Source organism: Rattus norvegicus, chromosome 7 (assembly GCF_021556685.1).
Source record: "Rattus norvegicus strain SHRSP/BbbUtx chromosome 7, alternate assembly SHRSP_T2T, whole genome shotgun sequence".
In the NCBI taxonomy this organism is placed as follows: Eukaryota; Metazoa; Chordata; class Mammalia; order Rodentia; family Muridae; genus Rattus; species Rattus norvegicus.
The window spans coordinates 68,703,554-68,727,997 of NC_141540.1; the positions used below are offsets into that span (position 1 = coordinate 68,703,554).

At 42.4% G+C, this 24,444-nt stretch overlaps 1 protein-coding gene across 5 annotated transcripts in view; it reads left to right on the forward strand.

The window, feature by feature from the left end:
* Tafa2 (TAFA chemokine like family member 2) overlaps nucleotides 1-24,444 on the forward strand; it is a 475,874-nt gene that overhangs the window by 87,259 nt on the left and 364,171 nt on the right. For 2 of the 5 annotated variants that reach the window (XR_015624378.1, XM_087559020.1), the window contains exon 1: nucleotides 13,254-13,538. The exons of 2 other annotated variants lie outside the window; for them this stretch is intronic. Coding sequence is in view for 2 of the 3 variants with exons in the window: in XM_087559020.1 (XP_087415146.1) it covers nucleotides 13,534-13,538 (5 nt within the window). In the remaining variant the exon portion in view is untranslated. Of the gene's footprint in view, nucleotides 1-13,253; nucleotides 13,539-24,444 lie in introns of those variants that run through there. One more of the 5 variants, XM_087559021.1, reaches the window with a different exon arrangement.

Consider the following 24,444-nt stretch of genomic DNA (forward strand, 5'->3'; position numbering starts at 1 on the left):
AAGTGGCTGCTCATATATTGTACTCAGCATATATATATCTGCTTCTATGTAACTAATGATTCTCACACGTGGGCAACAGAGAGCTGTGTAAGAGCGAGGGCAGTGTGTGGGAAGAGTTGGGGTGGGGGAAGTGGAAGGGGAAAACCATGTAATTATAACTTCAAGATATAAACTCACTCATGTGTGTTTGGGTCTGCTATGGCTGCCAGGAGAGAATCCTGCTGGTTGGGTGATCTTAGATGGCAGAGAAAGAAACTCTGGAGGTGAGAAGCCCAAGATGGAGACACCAGCAGATGAGACACTGCCTGCTTTGACTCGCTGGTCTCTGCTCTCTGTGTGCGTCTTTTATGTTTCCTCTTTGGGCTGGCTGGTTCTGTGTGTCAACTTGACACAAGCTGGAGTTACCACAGAGAAAGGAGCCTCCTTGAGGAAAGGCCTCCATGAGACCCAGCTGTAGGGCTAGTGATCAATGGGAGGGCCCAGCCCAGTGTGGGCTGCTACTCTTAGGTTCTGTAAAAGAGATGAGCAAGCCAGGGGGAGCAAGCCAGTAAGTAACACCCCTCCATGGCCTCTGCATCAGCCCCTGCTTCCTGACCTGCTTGAGTTCCTGTCCTGACTTCCTTTGGTGATGAACAGCAATGTGGGATGAATAAATCCTTTCCTCCTCAGCTTGCTTCTTGGTCACGATGTTTGTGCAGGAATAGGAATCCTGACTAAGACACTCTTCCTCCAAGAGCAGCAGCCATAATGGATTAGAGCTTCCTGTGACCGATTCTATGCTGGGGTCTTGCCTGGTGTTCTAGTTACAGCTTATAGTTGTGCTCCACGAACACCAGTACATGAGGTTAGGACCCCAAAATTACAGGAAAATAGGATTGTGCTACCATCCTGAAGTCTGTTGTTTCAATCTGTCTGCCATGTGCTCTGTTAAATCATCACCTCTTGTGCCAGCAACCCCAGACAGGAAAGGCAGCTGACAACAGAGTAGTGAGTGAGGTTTTGTAGACACTCCCTGTGCTTTTGTATGAGCAAACCTTTCCCCCCATGATGGATTGAAATCTAATGCTACTGGACTAAAGGAGACAGGTGACAGAAGGCAGGTGAGAGGGGCAGGATGATTTTTTTTTTACTTTAAAAATTTTTTGAAAATTTCATATGTATAAGTACACACACACACACATATATATATATAACATGCATTTTTTAAAAGATTTATTTAATTTTATATAAATATGAGTACATGGTAGCTGTTTTCAGACACACCAGAAGAGGTCATTGGATCCCAATACAGATGGATGTGAGCCACCACATGGTTGCTGGGAATTGAACTCAGGACCTCTGGAAGAGCAGTCAGTGCTCTTAACTGCTAAGCCATCTCTCCAGCCCCCCAACATGTATTTCTTACATATATACAGCGTATACATATAATCTTTGGTACCTACCCCCAACTCACCTCAGATCTCCCTGTTGCCTCTGTCTCCCAACTTCATGTCCTTATTTTATAATTATTTGTTAATTATTAAGCCACTGACTCTTCTCAATGTATTGAGATATCTTTTCCATCACACCAGTGCAAAAAACATAAATGTATAAAAAGTGCTATTTTGTATACTTGGCTTTATAGTCTGAAGATGTGGACTTGGCTCTGTGGATTCCATGCAAGTCTGTTTAGATACTGTGGCCTCTACCAACAAGAACCAAGAAAGACAGAATTGTGAGATGGCTTGACCCAAGGCTAAAGACTCATGAACTGTAAAACACTTACCATAGCTTTTGTGACATGCTGTGATAAATAGAAGAAAAATATCAAAATCGTGAGAAATATTGGCTTTCTGCAGAAGTGTCAGGGTGATCTGGCATAGAAACTTGGGATCTGGAGAGCAGGAGAGGCTTACACACAGAGCACATAGAAGGCAATGTTCAATTGCTTTCAGTTTGATGATATGTAGCAAGATGACCGTATTTGCTTCTCTTGTGAATTTTGAATTAAGATAAAAAAAACTACATTATAGATAAAGCTTTACTTAAAGTAAGTCAGCTTTGAGAAAATATTTTTAAAAGACAGCCACTATACTTTTTGGATGTTAGCCTCAGTCTAAATGACAAAAACCATGTTTTAATTAATTAATTCATAATGGGTTCAAAGAAATTTTAATCACATGAGACCTGTAAGTTAATACGTTGCCCAGTTAAGATATATGACAAATTAATAACAAAATAACGTTTTTTGGAGAAGTTGCTGGGCACTCTTAATATGGGGGTTTGAATGAGAATAGCTTTAATATATAATCTCATATGTTTGAAAACCAGGACCCCAGTTGGTGGATCAGGAAGGGTTAGGCGGTGTGGCCTTGTTGGAGGGGGCATGTCACTGGAGGTGGCTTTAGAGGATTCAAAAGACTTGCACCATTCATAGTGTTGCATTTTGCCTGTGGTCATTCATAGGATATGAGCTCCTACCTGTTGCTCCAGTACTGTGAGTCTGTCTGCTACTGTGCTTTCTGCTAGAGTGCTCATAGATTCTAACCCTCTGAAATTGTAAACCCTCCCCCAATTAAATTCTTTCTGTTATAAATTAACTTGATTATGATGATTTATCATAGCAAAAGGAAAAGAACCAAGGCAGTATTATGAATTATACCAAGACAAGCAAGCTGTGCAATTTTGACAGAGCTTCTTTATGCTCATGTGCCTGAGACTGTCAAGGGATGGTCAATGCCACAGGCTTTAGGTCCAGTAGACCCTCACTCATAGTAGATATGTGAAGTTGTAATTTATACAATACTTTTATGAAAAGGAGAAATATCACAACTTCAGAGTCTGGAAAGATGGTTCAGTGGTTAAGAACATCTGTTCTGGAGAAATGGTTCAGTGGTCAAGAGCACTGACTGCCAGAATGGCTAAGATCAAAAACTCAGGTGACAGCAGATGCTGGTAAGGATGTGGAGAAAGAGGAACACTCCTCCATTGTTAGTGGGATTGCAGACTGGTACAACCATTCTGGAAATCAGTATGGAGGTTCCTCAGAAAATTGGACATTGCACTACCTGAGGTCCCAGCTATACCTCTCTTGGGCATATACCCAAAAGATGCCCCAACATATAACAAAGACACATGCTCCATTATGTTCATAGCAGCATTATTTATAATAGCCAGAAGCTGGAAAGAACCCAGATGCCCTTCAACAGAGGAATGGATACAGAAAATGGGGTACATCTACACAATGGAGTACTACACAGCTATCAAAAATAACGACTTCATGAAATTCATAGGCAAATGGATGGAACTGGAAAATATCATGCTGAGTGAGGTAACCCAATCACAGAAAAACACACATAGTATGCACTCATTGATAAGTGGCTATTAGCCCAAATGCTTGAATTACCCTAGATGCCTGGAACACATGAAACTCAAGATGGATGATCAAAATGTGAATGCTTCACTCCTTCTTTAAAAGGAGAACAAGAATACCCTTGGCAGGGAATAGAGAGCAAAGTTTAGAATAGAGGCAGAAGGAACACCCATTCAGAGCCTGCCCCACATGTGGCCCATACATATACTGTCACTAAACTAGATAACATGGATGAAGCTAAGAAGTGCAGGCTGACAAGAACTGGATGTAGATCTTTCCTAAGAGACACAGCCAGAATATGGCAAATACATAGGCGAATGCCAGCAGCAAACCACTGAACTGAGAATGGGACCCCTGTTGAAGGAATCAGAGAAAGGACTGAGTTGAAGGGGCTTGAGACCCCATATGAACAGCAATGCCAACCAACCAGAGCTTCCAGGGACTAAGCCACTACCCAAAGACTATACATGGACTGACCCAGGGCTCCAACCTCATAGGTAGCAATGAATAGCCTAGTAAGAGCACCAGTGGAAGGGGAAGCCCTTGGTCCTGCCGAGGCTGGACCCCCAGTGAACGGGATTCTTGAGGGGAGGGCAGTAATGGGGGGTGGATGGGGAGGGGCACACCCATATAGAAGGGGAAGGGGAGGGGTTACAGGGATGTTGGCTTGGAAACCGGGAAAGGGAATAACATTTGAAATGCAAATAAGAAATACCCAATTTAATAAAGATGGAAGAAAAAAAAAGAATAAGTATGAGAAAAGAAAACACATAGAGCAGAGACTGAAGGAAAGGCCATTCAGAGATCGCCTACCTTTGGAACCATCTCATTCACAGACACCAAACCCCAGCACTATTGCTGATGCCAGTAACTGCAGACAGGAGCATGGTATGGCTGTCCTCTGAGAGGCTCTGCCAGCACCTGAGTAAGACACAGAGACTCACAGCCAACCATTGTACTGAGCCTAGGGACCCCAGTGGAAGAGATAGGGAAGGACTGAAGGAGCTGAAGGGAATTATAACCTCATAAAAAGAACAGAATCAACTAGCTGGATCTCTCAGAGGTCCCAGGGACTAAACCACCAACCAAAGAGTAACATGAGTGAGTTCATGGCTCCTACTACACGTGTAGCAGAGGATTGCCTAGGGTGGCATCAGTGGGAGAGGCAGTACTTGGTCTTGTAGGGGCATGTTGCCCCAGTGAGGGGAGAAGCTAGAGGGGTGAGAGGCAGGAGTGGGTAGCTGGGTGGGTGGGGGGAGGGGGATGGGAAGTTTGCAGAGGGGAAATGTAAATAATCAATAAAACAAACAAACAAACAAACAAACAAAAGAGCACTGACTGCTCTTCCAGAGGTCCTGAGTTCAAATCCCAGCAACCACATGGTGGCTCACAACCATCTGTAATAGGATCTGATGCCCTCTTCTGGTGTGTCTGAAGACAGCGACAGTGTACTTATATATAATGAATAAATAAATCTTTAAAAAAGAGTTGTTTAAAAAATAGACCATTTGTTCTTGTAGAGGACTTGCGTTCAGTTCCCAGGACCCACATGGGTTCTCACAACTGTCTGTAACTCTAGATACAGGGGATCTAATGCCCTCTTCTGGTCTCCAAAGGTATAAGACACATAATGGTGTACATACAACACCCATGTAAGCAAAACACTCATATCAAAAATATAATAAACATACCTAAAAAGAAAAAGTAATGACAAAAATATAGCTCCATAGCCTGATTGTGGATTTTAATCTAATCGCAGTGTTATTTTAATCTAATCGCGGTTTTATTGGGTTTAGCAATAGAACTAATTTTTATTATTGCTGAAAGTTTTACTAATTGGAGGTTTTTAATAACTTGACCCATGTTCTATAATAGTTTGCTTGGTTGATTTAACAAATTATCTTCAGTTGTTGGGCCATTATGCATGTTTGAATTCCTAAACAATTTAATTTTCTCATACATGCTAGAGATAGTGATAAATACCTTCATGTGGAAATGAACTACCATGACAAACAATCAATAAATAAAAAGACGGTGAATGTGAATGAATTTTTTCCTTGTTTCTGTAGAGATATTTTGTACTCATATGTCTGACTGTCTACCAGATACATGCCTGGTGCCCATAGAGGCCAGAAGAGTACCTAGGATCTCAGGAAGAGACGTTATAGATGGTTATGAGCCACTCACAGCATGTGGGTGCTCGGAATTGAACCAGATCTTCTAGAAGGTCAGCAAGTGCTCTTAACTCCCCACATAACTGGAAATTTTTGGTTTTGGAGCTGGGAAGGGAACCCAGGGCCTCATGCACCCCTGCAACATTGTTACTGAAATATTTTTTTTGTTAAGAATAAAGCCTTTAAAATAATCATTCACAGCTTCCAAAGCAGACTAGAAGAAAGAGAAGTCAATTCTAATGTTCTCCTGCAAGTACTGATAATGACATTAAAATTTAGTCATTTGCATTCATTCAGTGTTATTCCTATTTTATTTATCTAGAAAGTATTTAACCAAAGCAAAACACAGCCTTTGTCACTCAGTGAGAAGGCCACTGCTGTGAATGCACACAGTGGGAAGGATAAATTCAGGAGACTGAGAGGCTTGCATTCATTCTGAGAAGGTGATTCTGTTCCACATTTCCTCATTCCGTTTCTTTTAATGCCAGTCTTCCTTAAAAAGGCCGTTTTAGGTGTAGCTACTGGGTGTGCGGGCTGGACAATTGATTGCTCTGAGTCAGGACTGTTCTGGGGATCAACAACCCCTTTACAGGGGGGCACATATCACATATTATGGACCATATCAGTAGTAAAATTACAGTTACAAAGTAGCAATAAATAATTTTATGGCTGGGTGCCCCTACAGCACAGGGAACTGTCTTGAAGTGTTGTGGCATTAGGAAGGTTGAGAACCACTGTTTCAGGCACTGTGTTGAGTTGTGGGTTTTTGTGATGGTCTAACACAGGGTCTAATCTGTGGGTTTAAGGATGAGAGTTAGAATTCAGTAAGGAATTTGGCTGGTCTAGCACAGTGGCTGTGGTAGATTTATTTCTGAAGTTACCAATAGCCCTGGGAAGCTAGGTAGATGTCCAGAAGCAGTCGTGATTTCACTCCTATTGAGTAGACTTTAAATCCAATCAGACAGCTGTTGGCTTCCACCTGTACTCGAGTGCCACTATTGTGCATTTGTGTATATCACGCCATGCTGGTGCCGCCATGGATCTTAGGTATTGTAGCTCGTTATTTCTGTTTAATTGCTTTTCTCCCCTGGCAGCTTGAATAGCATTTTCTGGTATCTTGGAAGTTAGAATGAAGAGAAGAGGCTTTCATGGTAGACCCAGTACCAGGACCAAGTCTTGTGTCCCAAGAATTCAGTGTCTTCACCAATAGGGGCTCATCTTCAACCTCTGAGAGGCAGTCAAAGGCAGCAGTGGTACCCTATGTTGTTTTGAGAGTCACATGAACTATCCTGACCAACCATTTGAAAGGATGTTTCTCAAGATATTTGGTACTGGCTTTTTTGTTAGTTCATGGTAGTTGTGAAGAGCCCAACTAATATAACTTACACACACACACACATACACACACACACACCCCATACACAAACACACATGCACAAACATTTATATGAAAAGCATTGTCATACTAAGTGGTATAAGTTGCACACATGCACACACACACACACACACGCATGCATATACACATGTATGTTTATATGTATTGTATATAGTTTCAGGTAAATATAAGAGCTCCTACATCCATGGTTCAGGGAACATTGAGGAATGGGGGTAGAAAAATTGTTGAGAATCAGAATACCAGGAAGTCTGTTATGAAACAGTCCCCCCTAGGAATGGCTGTAAAAAGAAGACAGGAACAATGGTAATATTAACAGACATGCTAATGTGGAAGGAGAAAATCTGACAGGGCTTCGCCCTTAGGTGAAGAACTTCAAGATAAGTAAAGACTGCTGGTTATCTAGGACAATGTGGACATCCCTTAAGCCCACACAAACAACAAAAGTGGACTCAGCAGGTCCTATTTACATGTCTGAGCATACTTCTTCATACATTCATAGGTAACAATGATAAAGTAAAAGAGGCTATTGATTTAAGATTGGTGGGCTGCTATGGAAGGAGTTGGAGGAATATAATATACTAGTATATGTTAGTATAAAAAATATATATATACATACACATACATTTATATATACTATAATATAAATGTATATAGACATTGTATTATATACTATATATGTACTATATACCATACATAATATACATTACATACACATACATTTATATATATTACACACATACAAAATATATGTATATATAACATATATACCTACATTTATGTATATGTATAGTATATATGTGTGTATATACACATGTGTATATGTACATATGCATGTGTATATATACATACTTTTATAGATATGCTAAATATGAAATGCATGTGTATGTGCTATATAAAATGTATATATGTATGTACACATGTGTATATGTGTATATACATATGTATATATATAATACATTTATAGATATGCTATATAGGAATATATAAAATGTATGTGTATATGCTATATATAAATGTATATATGTGTGTATATACACATATACACACACATACTTAAGAAAGTTACATTGGGGCTTCAGAGATGACCGAGCGGTTGAAAACACTTGCTTCTCTTGCCAAGGTTCCTCAGCACCCTTATGACAGCTCGTAAACTCCCGTCAGTCTAGTTTCATTGAATCTCACACCCTTTTCTGCCTTCAGGGGACACCAGGTAGTCATGTGGTGCACACCCCTACACCTTACCCCCAAATAATACATAATACATAATACATAATACATAATACATAATACATAATACATAATACATAATACATAATACATACATACATACATACATACATACATACACTCATAAAAATAAATAAAATCCAATGATCTGGAGTCAGGAACCTCTGTGGTTGAATTAGGAAAAGGCTGGAAGAAGCTGAGGAGGGCAACCCCATAGGAAGACCAGCATCCCAACTGACCCAGACCCCTGAGGTCTCCCAGATACTGAGGGCCAACCAGGCAGCGCACACCAGCTCTTACGAGGCCCCTGACAGATATACGGCAGAGGATGCCTGGTGTGGCCTCAGTGAGAGAAGATGCACCTTACCCTGGAGAGATTGGAGGCCCCAGGGATAGGGAGGCCTGGCAGGGTTGGGTGGGAGCATGTGGGGGGCATCCTCTTGGAGGCAGAGTGGGGGTAGGAATGAGGAACTGTTGCTGTCAGAGGGCAGACCAGAAGGGGGATAACGACTAGACTGTAAAAAAATAAAAGTAATAGAAAGAAAGAACGAACAAAAAGAAAGAGAGAAAGAAAGAAAGAAAGAAAGAAAGAAAGAAAGAAAGAAAGAAAGAAAGGAAGAAAAAATATTATAAGAAGAAAATTATCTTAGGTCATTGTATTAGAACTCTTTAGAAAAAATCTAATGCAAACTTAAACTTCAGGAGCCTAAACCAGAGGAAACAAATAACACTCAGAAAACATTGCCTTAACCATCCGCCAGCATTCACAGTTTCCTTTTTATCCTGGCATGCGGTTTTGTCCCCTCCCACTTTTCTCACAGCTTCATTAACCCTTCCTCTTGATTATCCTTTTATATATTTTGAAAAAAACAAAAAACCCCGTGTATTTTCCAAAGTTGAAAAGCAACCTGGTTTGTTTCTACTTTGTTACTATTACTCCCAGGCTCCAGCGAGGGTGGGTTTTAGCAGGATCAGAATATGAAAGCAGAAATCAATGCCTGAAGAACACTGAGAAGCAGGTTTTTCTCGTGGGCATTTCATCTTGACTGTGTGGAAGGGCTGATGTTGAGCTGGTGAAGGAAGGGCAGGGATGTCTTGAGTCTGCTGAAGTCAAAGGGAAGCAGCGATCCTGTAGAAACAGAACACAGCTACTGGAAAAAGAATTCTCTCACACGCTAGTCTCTCAGGTGCTGCTGTGGCTCCTGGCAGGGAACCTGTTTTCACATTTTAGAAATAATTTGTTTTTATTGGATATTTTATGTATCTACATTTAAAATGTTATCCCCTTCCCCACCTCTCCCATCCCCTGCTTCTGTGAGAATCCTCCCCTCCCTCCCACCTACTTCTACCTCACTGTCCTGGCTTTCCTCTACACTGGGGCATCAAGCCTTCACAGGACCAAGGGCTTCTCCTCCTTTGATGCCAAACAATGCCATCCTCTGCTACATATGCAGCTGGGCTCATGAGTCCCTCCACAAGTCCTCTTTGGATGGTGGTTTAGTCCCTGGGAGCTCTGGGGCATCTGGTTGGTTATTATTGTTCTTCCTATGATGTTGCAAACCCCTTTGGTTCCTTCTGTCCTTTCTCTAACTCCTCCATTGGGGTCCCTGTACTCAGTCTGATGGTTAGCTGCAAGCATCCTCATCTGTATCAGTAGGGCTCTGGCAGAGCCTCTCAGGAGACATCCATATCAGACTCCTGTCAGCAAGCACTTCTTGGCATCAGCAATAGTGGCTGAGTTTGGTGGCTGCATATGGCATGGATCCACAGGTGGGGCAGTCTCTGGATGGAAGGCTTTTCCTTCAGTCCATGCTCCACTCTTTTCCCCTGTATTTCCTCCTGTGAGTAATTTGTTCCCCCTTCTAAGAAGGACTGAAGCATCCACATTTTGGTCTTTCTTCTTGAGCTTCATATGGTCTGTGAATTGTTCCTTGGGTATTCCAAGCTTTTGGGCTAAAATCCACTTACCAGTGAGTGCATACCATGTGTGTTCTTTTGTGACTGGGTTACCTCACTCAGGATGATATTTTCTAGTTCCATTCATTTGCCTAAGAATTTCATGAAGCCTTTGTTTTTGATAGCTGAGTAGTATTCCATTGTGTAGATGTACCACATTTTCTGTATCCATTCCTCTGTTGAAGGGCATCTGGGTTCTTTCCAACTTCTGGCTATTATAAATAAGGCTGCTATGAACATAGCGGAACATGTGTCTTTGTTATATGTTGGAGCACCTTTTTGAGTGTATGCCCAGGAGTGGTAGATCTGAGTCCCCGATTAGTACTATGTCCAATTTTCTGAGGAACTGCCAGACTGATTTCCAGAGTGGTCGTACCAGCTTGCAATCCCAGCAGTCATGGAGCCCTCCACACCGTCGCCAGCATCTGCTGTCACCTGTTTTCACTTTTAATTTGCTGAAAGGCAAAGGAGGTGGCTGTCATCACAGTGTGCTCTTAGGGAGAAGCACTGAAACAGCAAACCTCTGCGTTCAAGAAAAGGAGAGTACACTAAAAGGGTCATCTGCTGCTGCTGTAGGTCCTCAGGACTGTGGCTGGGATGTCATCTTTAGGGTGAACTCAACAGATTTCTTGTGTGCAAATTTACATGAGGAATCTGAACCATCCTTCTCTTTTGCCTTCATCCTCCCAGACTCGAGAAGCCAGAAAACTTTTGGGAAAATACCTGAATTGGAGGCACGTGCATTTTCATTAAATCAGCATGTTTCTCTTTACATTTATCCTACCATGTAGCACAAACCTGGACTATGCCTATCTTTCATCAAATGGGAAACGACACCATCCTCACTCCAGTGTGGGCGGTCCATGGTAGCATCCTCTGGATGGCTCCCTTTGCTTGCCCTCTCAGGGCTCGACAGAAAGCATTAGTCCCTGAGCATCCCTTCTGACTTCTGGTGGGTTTGTTTTACTCGGCTATCGATTGGCATTACACATCCCTCTTCATGCTAACCTTAGATGGTGCTTCATCAGAGCACTTAGCGGAAAACCACCGTACGTAGGTGGGAGAGTCAGTAAGAGGAGCTCCACGTTGGCCCGTGTACGGGCAGCCAACTGCACGTCCGACATTAGGACCGGTGGGGATTTTGGTAAGTTGCCACACTTAACTTATCCCTGCTATGCGTTTTGTTGGGTGACATGCATTATTTAGATGAATGCGGAACTCCTCCTTGTACCCAGCATAATACATTTTTAATGACTAATGATTGTATAGATAATCTCATACAAGGGAGCCAATTTGTTTCCCTTTCGTTATCATTATAAGTTTACTTCTGAACAAATTAAAAATGAAATCATCATCCCCGTCAGATGGGCAGGAAAACAAAGGCTTATTAAGAATTTGCTTTTCCCCTGGCGAGCTATATTATCAATAATCATCTTAGTCCATAATGTATGCGGTTTGGCATGACATATTAATTTGTTCTGATTTAATGGTGGAGAAACCATTGCCATTTTATAGCTCTTTTTGCTTATTTTTTTTAAACCTCTGTCTTAGGGACTTGCGGCAGTCACGTGTCCTTGGTAAGAAAGTTTGCATTATGGTAATCACGGTGACTGAAATGGAGTGAGAGCAATGAAAACTAAAAATTGGAGGCTGAGTTCTCCCTGTTACAAGGAAACCTAGATTTCCTTCCTGCTTTTTATGAAGTCTTTAGCTCAGAGAAGTTGTCATTGTATTTTCTCCTGTCTGAAATGTTTTTTTTTTAATCCTCTCAGTCCTTTGGTCAGCTTTAGGACTTAGGAATGTCTTCCTTTAGGATCTGGAGGCCATCTTGTTGGACTATAAGCCCCTAGGGAGAGAGCACCCTGGACTCTCAGTGTCTCTGGAATCAGAGGAGCCTAAACTGAGCCAGGATGCTCAAAGGGGAAGTCTGATTCAAATTCCAAAAACTTCTGTCATGAAGATATGACAAGTTTGATCCTGCTCTCAATAAAACCAGTTAGCCCAGCAGTTCTCAACCTGCATGTCAAGAGAACCCCCTCGGGGTTGAACAGGGGTCGCTTAAGATTATCAGAAAACACAGAGGCTTACATTACAATTCAAGCAGTGGCAAAATTATAGCTGTGAAGTAGCAACAAAAATAATTTTATGGTTGGGGGTCCCCACAACACGAGGAGCTGTACTAAAGGATCACGGCATTAGGAAGGCTGAGAACCCCTGGGCTAATTAATGCAGCTGGCCCCCCTGATTACCAGGTACATTTGGAATGGAATGCACGAAACAGTGTCGGTGAATTTTCTTACTTGAGGACTTATTATTGCTTATCTTGAAGCTGTATGAAATTATTAATATTTGCCTGACATATAAAACTTTAAGATAACGTTCAGTCTTTGTACCTGCTAGCCCGTTACTTTGATGTATTTATATGACAGGCAGATTTCATGCTTATTCAATAATAAAAAACTATTTTCATCTTTTACTATCTTGATGGAGAGGGTGTCTAGGTTGGGAGATTTCCCTTTTGATTCTATTTCTGTGGTAACGGATGTGGCTTGTTAGAAAAATAGCACCTTGGCCAGCATGTCTCTGTGTTGTCTCTCTTCTCCTTTAATCAGATGTGCACTTCAGAGAGAACCTCAGTGGTTAAAATCACAAAAGATTAGATGTATTATTAAAAAAACAAAACAAAACAATACAGAGCAAAACAACCAAATCAGGGAGGGGAAAGACCCCAAACAACAATAACAACAACAACAACAACCAACAAAAAAAAAAAAAAAACCCAAACCAAGACCGATCCTGTCATTGATTAGCATTGTCTCTTTTGTAAAAGATCAGTCTTCTAACTTCAACCGTGAGAGCAATTGGGAAATCAGGATTAGTAAGTGGCATGTCTATCACCTTTTAATTATTACCCCATATCGTCCCCCCAAATAATCTATCTTTAGGCTAATTTTAATCTATGAGAGTAATCGCTATTCATTCTAAATTCCACTTGCTCCCCATTATACTGTAGGATCTTGCCAAACGCTAAGCGTGGCATCGCTCATGCAAAGGTGACTGTGGCACAGGAATGATTTATGCTTCTGGAGTTGCAGAGGTCTAAAAATAGGGCTTGATGGTACTTTAATACGCACCGTGGTACACAGGCACAATAGGGTTAGAGGAGATGGCGTTTCATCCTGAACTCTGTTTCCTTCCTTTTGTCTCCGAATCTGAGAAGTGACTGAGTAATTAGACGTTTCTCATTTGTCACTTGTATCATTTCCTCCCAGCGCACAGCACCCCGTCCTGTCGGCTCCGAGGTGTGGGTGAGGAAACATGTAGTCTGTGAATAGCCATTCTGCTCGACTCTTGTTGCTGTTTTGACTTGAAGATTTGGAACCTGATACAGAGACTGTATCGGATCGTATCTATGCTTCTAGGTTCGGATGGGGTAAGTGCATGTGTGACTCCAGCCCCGGGATAAGATCAGAAAGGAAAGTGTCCAGTTAAGGCATCAGCAACTATGACCATTTATGAGAAGGGTCCCTGTTAGAACGGCGAATGCCAGCAGTTCTGGCGAAGCAACCTTACTGAATGAACAGCACATAGACTTTAGTCAATATCTCCTCTGGTGTTAGCTGTAATGAGTGTGAGAGAGCAGAGTGGAAGAATGTTTTCTGCCAACCTTTCTTAGTGGGAGTTGTGATCACAGGAATGGAGCTTGTATAATCGAGTTCAGGTATTTATTGTCGAAGGGCCAGAGGTTGCATGAGCAGTAGAGCAATCTGTTCAAAGAGCGATCAAGAGGCTTGTTTCTCTCTCTCTCTCTCTCTCTCTCTCTCTCTCTCTCTCTCTCTCTCTCCCCCCCCCGGCACACATACACATGTAAATATATACCTCTCTCTCTCTTTCACACACACACACACACACACACACACAGAGGTATATATTTACATATGTATGTGTGCCAGAGGGGGGGGGGGAGAGAGAGAGAGAGAGAGAGAGAGAGAGAGAGAGAGAGAGAGAGAGAGAGAGAGAGATATTTTTTACTTGGTTGGCCAGACGGTTAAGGCAGAGTAGGACATAACAGAACAGCCATGCTCAGGAGAGCCCAGAGTCATCTCTGGTCTAGTTTGTGACCACTAACCACTGTAACTTTAAGTAGCACGAGTTGCTAGCCCTGCTCCCACACATTACATACCTCTTCATCATGTATTTTACATCAAACTGATGAGGGAATTTGCTCCTAGGCATTCACTCCTAGGGGTACTCTTGTGGTGCAGTAAAGGGCCAGTTCAGGTTCTGAGGGCAGCTGGCGTTGCGTGCAGCAGTGCTGCGGTAATCCGGAGCTGTTCCACGGTGCTGTCTAACATAGATCAGCTCTCGGAGTTTACCAGGAAAGACCCACGATGGCCTCTGTGGTACCATGACGCGGCTGTGTGGGACAGGAGAAGCCACTTGCCAGCTGCCACCAGCTGGGGGAAGGAGACGGAATCGCATTCTCAGGAAGTATCAACTTGATTTTAATAAATGTTGATGTTTAATTTAATTGTGACCTTTACGATACACTTTGCAAAGAGAGGAGTCTCCGCTCTTCTCATGAGCTGTTGAAGAGTCAGGATACTGTGTCTGGTACATTAATGGCCCTAGAAACGTATTTTAAAACCAGCAGTGCTATTCATCTGAACCTAGATTCCATGGCTGTCCAAGTAACAGCTTAGTGAGTATTTTTTGATTACTTAATTGAAAATTAAAAAAAAAACATAATCAAGGGAGGACAGGGCAGCAGGGTACTGAGGTCTTGAAAACACTCTCACTGATAATTTATTCTTCAAGCTAGCTGTGCAGCAAAGAGCACTTTGTTCAGTTTCTCCCCCGCAAACCTCCCCTCCCCCCAATTTAATGTCTCATATGTGGGTAGAAGGAATTCCTCTCAGCATTTTGCCCATGTTGGTCATGAAGTCTGTATGGTAAAACATTGAATTTTTAGCCTTGTGCTATTGGGAGCTAGCGGAACCTTCTAGAGATGGGTCGAATGGGACAGCCTCAAACCCTGGTTGCAGGTCCTTGAGGGAACTGCGGTTCCTCAACACGGTCTTCTTCCCGCCTCTTTCCTTTCGTGACCACAGGGGAGATGTTTTATTTTGTTCTCCCTCTACCAGTCATGGACTAGGGCCTTTGAAATCAGGAGGTAAAATAAGCCTTTTCATAAAGCCATTATCTAAGTTATTTGTTTTAGTGTCAGAAAATTATCATACCAGGCAAATGTCAGATGTCTTCAGTGGATATTTCCAACTAAGGTTCAGATCCATTATAACCGTGATTGTGGATGAGCGAGAAGGATTAATTCTTTATACCCGGAAGTTCATTTTATGAGCTAGCCTGATGATTTGGTGATAACCATTAGTCAGGCACGAGTCAGCTGGGCACAGGTCAGTGGAGAGGAGCCCGTGGAGGGTTCTGACCGTTGAGAATTTGGTGATCTTTCGTGAGCCTTAGAATTCTCCCAGGGTTTGTTTATTGCGGAACACACTTGGGAACAGGCTCTGCTTGTGGCTGTCCTTTGGATGACTCCCCACTAATCTAGAGAGCTTGCACACTTGATTGATTGACTTGACGTTCATATCTACGTGCACATCTTAAGGTAATATGATTGGACACTATTCTACAGGAAAACATAGGATGAGGCTCATCATCATGACTAAGATGCTCTTTTCTGATGTCTTTGCGACTTACACAAACACTGTACACCTCGTCGGCCTCAGTCTCTGTCTTAGAGGGACGAAATAGCGGTTGCATTCAGGTCAGCCTGTAGGTTAGGTGACTCCCATTTAAGGGACCATTCCCTCTGTGGTCTATGGGATTAGCATCTTTGAACGAAGAACATAAAATGCAGTCACAGTGGCACGGCTGCTTGGCTCAGAACTGAGTCATTCTCTGATGGAGATCTCTTCAGTGCTCTGGAGTGCTGGTCAGTGCTGGTCAGTGCTGGTCAGTGCTGGTCAGTGCTGGTCAGTGCTATGAGGTCAGGGAATGTGCAGATGACAGCCTTCGTTGTTACAAGAAGGCAGAGACTGTTGATTTTAGATAACTGGATGAGCCAAGGGACTGTAGAAAGGCCCCAAATAAATAAATGCTATTTTTTAAAATTATGCTTACAGGTGGCTAAGAGATAGAAAATATAATATATTCCCCATGTGAAAGCTACAGGCTATATTTAGAAGTTAGTTAATTTATGAAAAGCCACCTTTCACATTGGTGGAGGTGATGTTTTTATTTTTGTCATTTTTTTTTTGTCTCCAGTCTCTTTCTGAAACTTCAATACCATAGGATACTGAAGAGGAGGAAACAGGCCAAGGGGTTTCTGAAAGAGTCATTTTGAATCCTTGCCAGTAATACGCAGCACTGAATTTGAGGGTTATTTTAGAATAGAATTTTAATGCTTCTTGATAGATATATAGTAATTAAAGAGCATTTTAAAAATAGTTTGCCCAGAGAAGACTGTAAGGACAAGCTTGTAGGTCTTCCTTTGTGTGAGTACATGTGTGCATGTTCGCAAAGCTGTGTTGAGGTGTGGTTTGTGTCAGACACAATGCAGAAGCCCAGTGAATGGCTTGACCTGGGGGTGAAACAAAGAAAGCATTCACTGTAGAGAAAAATGTCCAATATTTTCTATTTTAGAAGAGTCCCTGCACCTCAAATGTATTCCATTTTTAAGGCATTTATGGACCAAAAGCCAGGCTAAATGTAAGCATTTGGTAGCAAGGAGGCAGCATGCGATGGTAAAGATGCCGGTCTTTAGTCAGACGGTTTGCTGTATAGATTCATCTCTTACATGGCTGTCATGCAAGCAAGCTCAGTGCTGACCCTGATTGGTGGGGTGTGAGGAAAAGGGCATAATTCTCAGCTTGCACGGCTGCTGTAGGGCTGGGATGACTTCATGCACACTGAGGACAGCCAGTCAGAGGCTGGCTCATTGCTGATCTCAGTGTACTACTTGCCTTTGAAAGTTGTCTCCAGGTTTATTGAACACATTATACAACAGCAGGAAAGATCAAAAAGCTACTTGACGGTTTTTATGTATCGGAAACAGGCCATCCTCAATAACACATTGAAGCCTGGTTATTTCTTTTCTTTTTTTTATTGGGTTTTTTATTTACATTTCAAATGTTATTCTCTTTCCTGGTTTCCCATCTATAAGCCCCCTAACCCATCCTCCTCCCCTTCTTCTATAAGGGTGTTCCCCTTCCGAACCACCCCACTTCCTGCCTCCCCACCCTGACATTCCCCTACACTGGGGGATCCAGTCTTGGATAGAATAAGGGCTTCTCTTCCTATTGGTGCCCAACAAGGCCATCCCCTGCTACATATGCAGCTGGAGTCATGGGTCTTTGGGTAGTAGTTTAGTCCCTGGGAGCTCTGGTTGGTTGATATTGTTGTTCTTATGGGGTTGCAAATCCCTTCAGCTCCTTCAATCCTTTCTCTAACTCCTCAATGGGGACCCTGTTCTCCGTTCAATGGTTGGCTATGAACATCCGCCTTTGTATTTGTCATGCTCTGGCTGAGCTTCTTGGAGACATGGTTATTTCTTTGGTTGAAAAATGGACATATAATATCTGCTTCGACAGTGGCTGGTTATTGAACTCCACAATTAAAAAGTAGTAATAATCAAGGTGCTGTTAAACACTCATGGGCATGCATGTGTCCTAAAGTTCTAGATTATGTGGAGAGCTCAAAGCTGTTTGTTCCTGAGTTTTGTAGGCCTTCTGGAGTGTCACGACTTTGTAGACACACTTATTTATCACCACTGCTGTCCAAGTTAAGAAGACCGATTGCATGCTTGTGTTAAATGCACTTTTAATATACTTCACTTCTGGTAATGGTGTTCTGGGATGTGTTACGATCCGCTGGTTTTTCTTTTTTCCTTTTTTTTATTTACTCTTAGGTGCATCTTCTCATTATTGTATATCGTATTGATTGGGAGGATGTTCTAGAGACCTACACTATTGATTAGGTAGAGTGCTTCTATATTTTGTGATTTGCCAGGTTTTTCCTCTCATATCATCATCACCATGGTTGAAGGGTTCTTCCTTTCATGGAATTTTTCCAGTGTTTATGACACATACTGGATAACAAATTTTTGGGTGTGCACGCTCTAATTCCCTTAAATTTATGTAAAATATGCCATCTGCTTGGGAACCTCAAGTGATCTTATGATTTATTAGATTTACTAAACAAACATTTAATGTGTAAATATAATTTAATAAGCTTCTCACAGGTGTCTAATTAGGCATTAATTTCTGCCACTAGGACTGAAGGCAGCAGAATATACATAGGCCTCTGAGTCTTAGCCATATGTGTGAATGGCAACTCGTCAAAGTGTGGATTCACAGTTTAGTTCAATTTCAATTTTACTGTCTCTGGGTGTCTGATGATTCTGATATGGGGTCACTCCATTAAGGAGGTGATTTTGAAACCTGTGTTCTATGAAGATAGAAAAGCATCCACTGGAAGGGGTAGAGAACTCCAAGGTAAATGCCGGACAGTAATTGGCTAAAGTAGTTTGAAGAATATTGCATAGATTCTACCATTGGACAGAGAGCTATGCAGGACCAGTGCATAGATGAGTGATGGCCACAGTCTCTCCATCTTTTCCTGTTTACCCACATTGCAGCTTTTTTCCTCTTGCTTTATTTTGGGAGCACTTTGTAGTACTCCAGGGAACACGGCCAGGGCACCCAAGTTTGCAACTCCAAAGATAAAACATGTTTTCTCCCTTCTCGATTGTTTGTCTGAGAAGACTCCTCAGCCTTGCTTCCGTGTTCATGAGTAGTTGGAGAAGCTTATAGGCCATTGCTAGGTTGATCTGGTCATTTACTCTGGAAACCCTGCTGAACACTGGGTGAATCTTTCAGTCTTCAGTAACAAAGTATTCAAGCACAAAGGCGTAACAGTATTTGGATATTCTTTCGGAGGTATTCAGGGCCTCGCCTCTGGATTTGAGCAATTTGTCTATTCTAATAAAGTTCTTTATTTTTATTCTTTCTCTCACCGTGGAGGATGTTTCCCTGTTTCTTGCAAATGTGTAACATTGTATCCTGGTCCTGCAGGATTGCCACAGTGTTCTGCTTCTTAGCTTTCCTCTCCTGCCTCAGATCTGTAACTATTGTTTTGTGTCTGGGACCTTCTCCTCTCTACTACCCTCTCTGGGCATTGGCAACCTCAGATCTATAACTGTTATATTCTGTCAGGGACCTTCAGCTGCCGGCTGCTGCTGTCACAGTGTGTCAGTGTCCCTCAGTCTCTGACTGTCACTTGCTTTGCTGTCTGTAGGATGTTCTTTCCAAGATGTATTGTTTTTTTGTCTCACAGAATGAATTTTGTTTTGCCCCTACATGACCACTCCTTCCCCAAGACCCCGGAAACAACAGGTTTAAACTTTCATAACAAAACGCCTTTTTAAAGAACAGCCAATGCAGTTGAGAAGAGTCAGGTCTACTCTCATGTTGGCTGTTTGAGGTTTTTGTTTTTGACATCAAACACAAAAGAGGAAGCCCTTGGAAGAAGAGACAGTAAGTGGAATTTTTACACACACACACACACACACACACACACACACACACACACACACACACACACCCCAAAGGAGTTGCGTGTAAATGAATGGGTGAAAGAGCAGTCTGGGCTAGTGTATCACACCTGCAATCGGCCTCCTGTACTCAATCAACCCTTGACATCTTTGAATTATTTCCAGACAGCCGGCCGAGCAGTCACAGAAGACATGACCAAGCCAACAGTGGTGTGTGCACTAGTCAACCTTGAGTGAAAATATTCAGGATGATCTGCAAGCTTGACTCTGGTTCCTGCCACTCTCCTGCCTCATGACTTCCAGGCCCAGCAGCAGCAGCTATGGCCTCTTTCCCGTCTCCTTTGTGCCAGGGTCAGCTGGCTTCAGGCCTTTGCCCATGTCTTACCTTATGCCCTGAGCATCATCATGGTATTTTTTCCTCTTCGTTTCTCTCCTTGCCGTTTAGACCTTGGTTTAAAATGTTCCTCAGGGAAGCCTTCTGAAATCAGACTCCCTTCCACCCCTCGCTGTAACAGAATTGCACGTGGTAAAGACGGACGTGTTTGTTAAATGGCTCTCTCCTTTTTGTGCCGTAAGCACCTTGGGAAAAGCGATCACGGTGCCTAGCATGGTGCTTAGGGTGTGATTCTTATTCAATAACTGCATTTTTGGGTCCTCAGTAAAGAGATGGGAAGAGAATGGCTGGGGCGTAAATAGCTGGAACATCTGACGGTAAAGATTAGAATTAGCAAGGGAGTGGTAAACAGGAGATATTTTACAGGGAAGTCGGCGGCAGAGATATGTGCAAACAGCTCACAGAACATCATTACAACCCGGGGCATGGAGCTGTGTGATTTCAGCCATGTGCCCCATGAGGACATGCGCAGGAACATGAGCCTGCTGCTGAACAGCTCCTGAGTGAATCAATGTGATATTCAGGAGGTCTGGCAATCAATACAGCTTAGCAGCCTGGAGACAGGCTTGCATACTGCACCTGAGTGACAAGCTGAGCCGTTTGGGCCTGTGTTTTGATACCAGCTACACTGGGAGAATTGGTTTCACTTGTAACCTCCAGCTACCATTATTAAAATATAGGAAGCCACACTGTACATGCTAGAGGGTTTTCTTTCTTTCTTTTTTTCAGAATAACAATTATAGGCAAAGGTTGGCAATGTAGTGTTTTGGGGACTGATTAAAAGATGATGGTAGAATTGGGATGTACGATTCTGGACACCTGCACTGCTTTGTATCACCGTGACAAAAATGCCTTGTGGAAACAACTTAAGAGAGGAAGGGTTTACTGTGGCCTATGGTTTCAGGGGATTTCGGTTCATTTTGGGTAGGGATAGGCATGTGGCATCTGGAGTAGATCCTGTTGGCAAGACAGAGAGAATGAAACCAGATTTGGATCTCTATGTCACATTCAAAGTTTGTCTCCAAGGTCCTCTTTGTGCTATCCAGGTTCCATTGTCCATGGGCATCACAACTTCCTAGAACAGCAGAACTAAGGACCATGGTCAAGCACATGATACCATCAGAAGACTGCATTTCAGACTTAAATTATAATGGCATTCAATACAGCAGTATTTTGAAATAAACCAGATTGAGTAGATAGGTAGACTGGCCTGGATCCCTCAAGTCTCTGCTTTTCACCTCTCTCTCTCTCTCTCTCTCTCCCTACCTCTCCCTCCCTCCGTGTGTGTGTGTGTGTGTGTGTGTGTGTGTGTGTGTGTGTGTGTGCATTTTATGTGTGTGTACTGTATATGCATGGGTGTGCAGGCACATAAGCCTGTATACATGAGCAGAGGCCAGAGAGGCATTGGGTGTACAGCTCTATCACTTTACCTTTAATTCCTTTGAGACTGTGTCCCTCACTAACTCTGGAGTTGGGCTCCAGGCTAGCACAACCCATTGATCTTCTTCTCTGCCCTGTCATGTTATAGTTTGCCTGGCTTTTCCCGTGGGTACTGGAGATCTGAGGTCATGTCCTCTGGCTTGTGCCACCATTGCTCTTACTCACTGGCCTCTCTTTTGTAGCTCAGATGACTCTCTGTTTACAAATGAGACCGCCTTTCCATCTTAATTGTTTTTATGTTTTTGCCTCTCACTATCCTTTCCCTTTCCATTTTCTCTGTATCGTTTATGAAACTTTGTTGATTTTATTACCACCAACATGATCTGACTTTTAAGAGAGCACTTCAGTATGAGCAACATCTCTATGACTGCGACAGAATTCTTAGGTTGGCCGAAGGAGGTGGGCAGTACAGAGTCCCAGTTAGGGCCAGGCATGGTAGTACACATGGAGGCAAAGGCAACCAGGTCTCTGTGAATTTGAGGCTGGCCTGGTCTACATAATTAATGAGTTCTTGTCTCAAAAAACAAATCCTAATGAAGAGAATCCAAAGCCACCTCTGGACTCCTTTGATGATAGGCTATGTATCTGACCATGGGATATTTTAGGACAGACACCATTAACGTTTGAAAAGTTTGGCATTTAAGAAAAAGTTTTTCAGTGGCTGCTGTCTTAGTAATTTCTCCTCATGTTCCTATCAAGCTTCTTTACAGCTAACAGATCTAGCTCTGGCCTTCACTTGGCTCCTAGTCATTCTGACTGCTGCTGAATGAATTCAGGTGAGACTTAGAGCATAGGGAAGAAAGCAGGCAGAGTTTACCAAAGATTAGCATGAGGTAGCCTCAAGAGTGAGTGGACAGTGACTGGAGGGAAAGCACTCTCATAGGGTGGGAGGGGCCCACAGCCAGAAAGGCTGCTGTGGCGAAGTTCCAGTTTTTGTAGACTGCTCTTCCCAAAATCTCTGGAATACAGCTTTCTTGAGTTTTCCTGTTCAGGTGATTGACAGACCCATTTAGGTACCCCCCCCTTTAAATTGAAAATAAAAGTTTACACACACACACACACACACACACACACACACACACACACACACACACACACACACAGTGTTCTGGTAACAGTTCCCCTCATCTCCTCCCAGTTCCTCCCCACAAGAAGAATAAAATGAAAAGGAATAAACTAACAAATGAAGAAAGAAAAGAAATAGATATTTTGATTACCTCTTAAGGGAGTGGATGTGTTTATCTTTGCCTGTTTCTCCTTCCTTTCACAGAGCTCAAATCCTAAGGAGGGGAAGTTGTGACATTTCCCCCTTTGTAAAATCAGTGTATCACCAGGGATATGTGCAGTAGAGCAAGCCTCTGAATACGAGGAAGGGGCTCTTCCCAGGGACTTTTAAGCCTGCTACTGTCTGCAAGTGTGGTTTTAACTTTAAGGCAGACATTTCTCCTGCTAGTCTGGTCACCTGGCCAGAGTTCTAAGTTGTGCCACACAGTAGCTCAGATCCAGTTCTGGACTGAGTTCCCTGAGGTCTTGTCACATAGCTCTGTACCGACCAAGTTCTGTGAATTTTGGCCATCTCTGAGTTTCTCTGATTCCACCTCCTTCAATTGTAAAGCAAAGCTTTCGATTGCATTTTTCAAGGTTTTTAAATAAGGATAGAGTGACTTCCTATGCACAGTGTGTTTAAGACAGTATCTGGAAGGGAATAAGCATTCAGTGTTCACCAAGTAAAAGGATTGATCCACAATTCTGATTAAAATGAAGATTTATTATTTGTTCTGTCCTTCGTTATAAACGTATTTGGACATTTTAAATGTAAACTGATTTTGTTCTGAAATTATTTCTTAATAAAGAATTAAGAGCTACCCCAGTCAGTGATTCAGTCTCTCTCTCTCTCTCTCTCTCTCTCTCTCTCTCTCTCTCTCTCTCTCTCCTCTCTCTCTCTTTCTCTCTCTCTCTCTCTCTCTCTCTCTCTCTCTCCCTCTCTCTCTCTCTCTCTCTCTCTCTCAGAGCTTGAAAACATAACCCTGAAAAGGATGGAGAAAGTGGCTCATCCTGTCTGAGGATACAAAGTATCCTCATCCTGTCTAAGGATACAAAGTGTCCTCATCCTGTCTGAAGACACAAAGTATCCACGGGGGAGGACTTTTTTTTAAAGGATGAAGTTTCCTGAATTTATAATCAAGGTGATTGAAGACCTTCACAGCAGTTACTGCTAGAGGCTGCTAGATCCCGGTCTGCAGCAGTTTCTCAGGAACACCTTTAATGCTCCTGCTCGTCTGGATTTGCCTTCAGAGCTGCTTAGCAGTCTTTACAAGGACACCTGCCTCTTTATTTTGCAGTTATATAGAATTTTAGACTTATCATTCACCTGATTTATTGAACTTGACACTGAATAATTTTGGATCTTTAAAGAATTCCATCCGCAAAGTATGAACATGCCCTCTCTGGAGAAAATAGAGCATGATGAAGGTTTTGATGGAATTTTGTTTTTAAGACAAATATCCAAAAATGATCTGTGCATATGGCATTGATACTGGGGTGTTGTACAGTCTTGCCAAGGTAGTCACTTTGAAGGGACTAAAACCTATCTGAGTATATACATTCTGGGGGGGGTCTTACCCATGAGGTACAGACTCTTAAGGGCGTCTTATTGATTCTTTGCTTCTCAAATTCACAGTGAGCGTAAAGCTGGACTTCATCTGAACATGTAAATAAAAGAGTTAATGATTATGATATACAATCTATTTTCGTTTTTCCTTCCTCTTGCCATTTACCATTATACTATCCAAAACTTTGAATCCGTTACTCATATACTACCTGGAAAATTCAATGAATCTGTACAAGAATAGCTTATGATAAAACCATGTAAACACACTCAATTATTGTTTTCCTCCCACAACACAACCTTGGAAATGATTGAAGAAAAGCAGA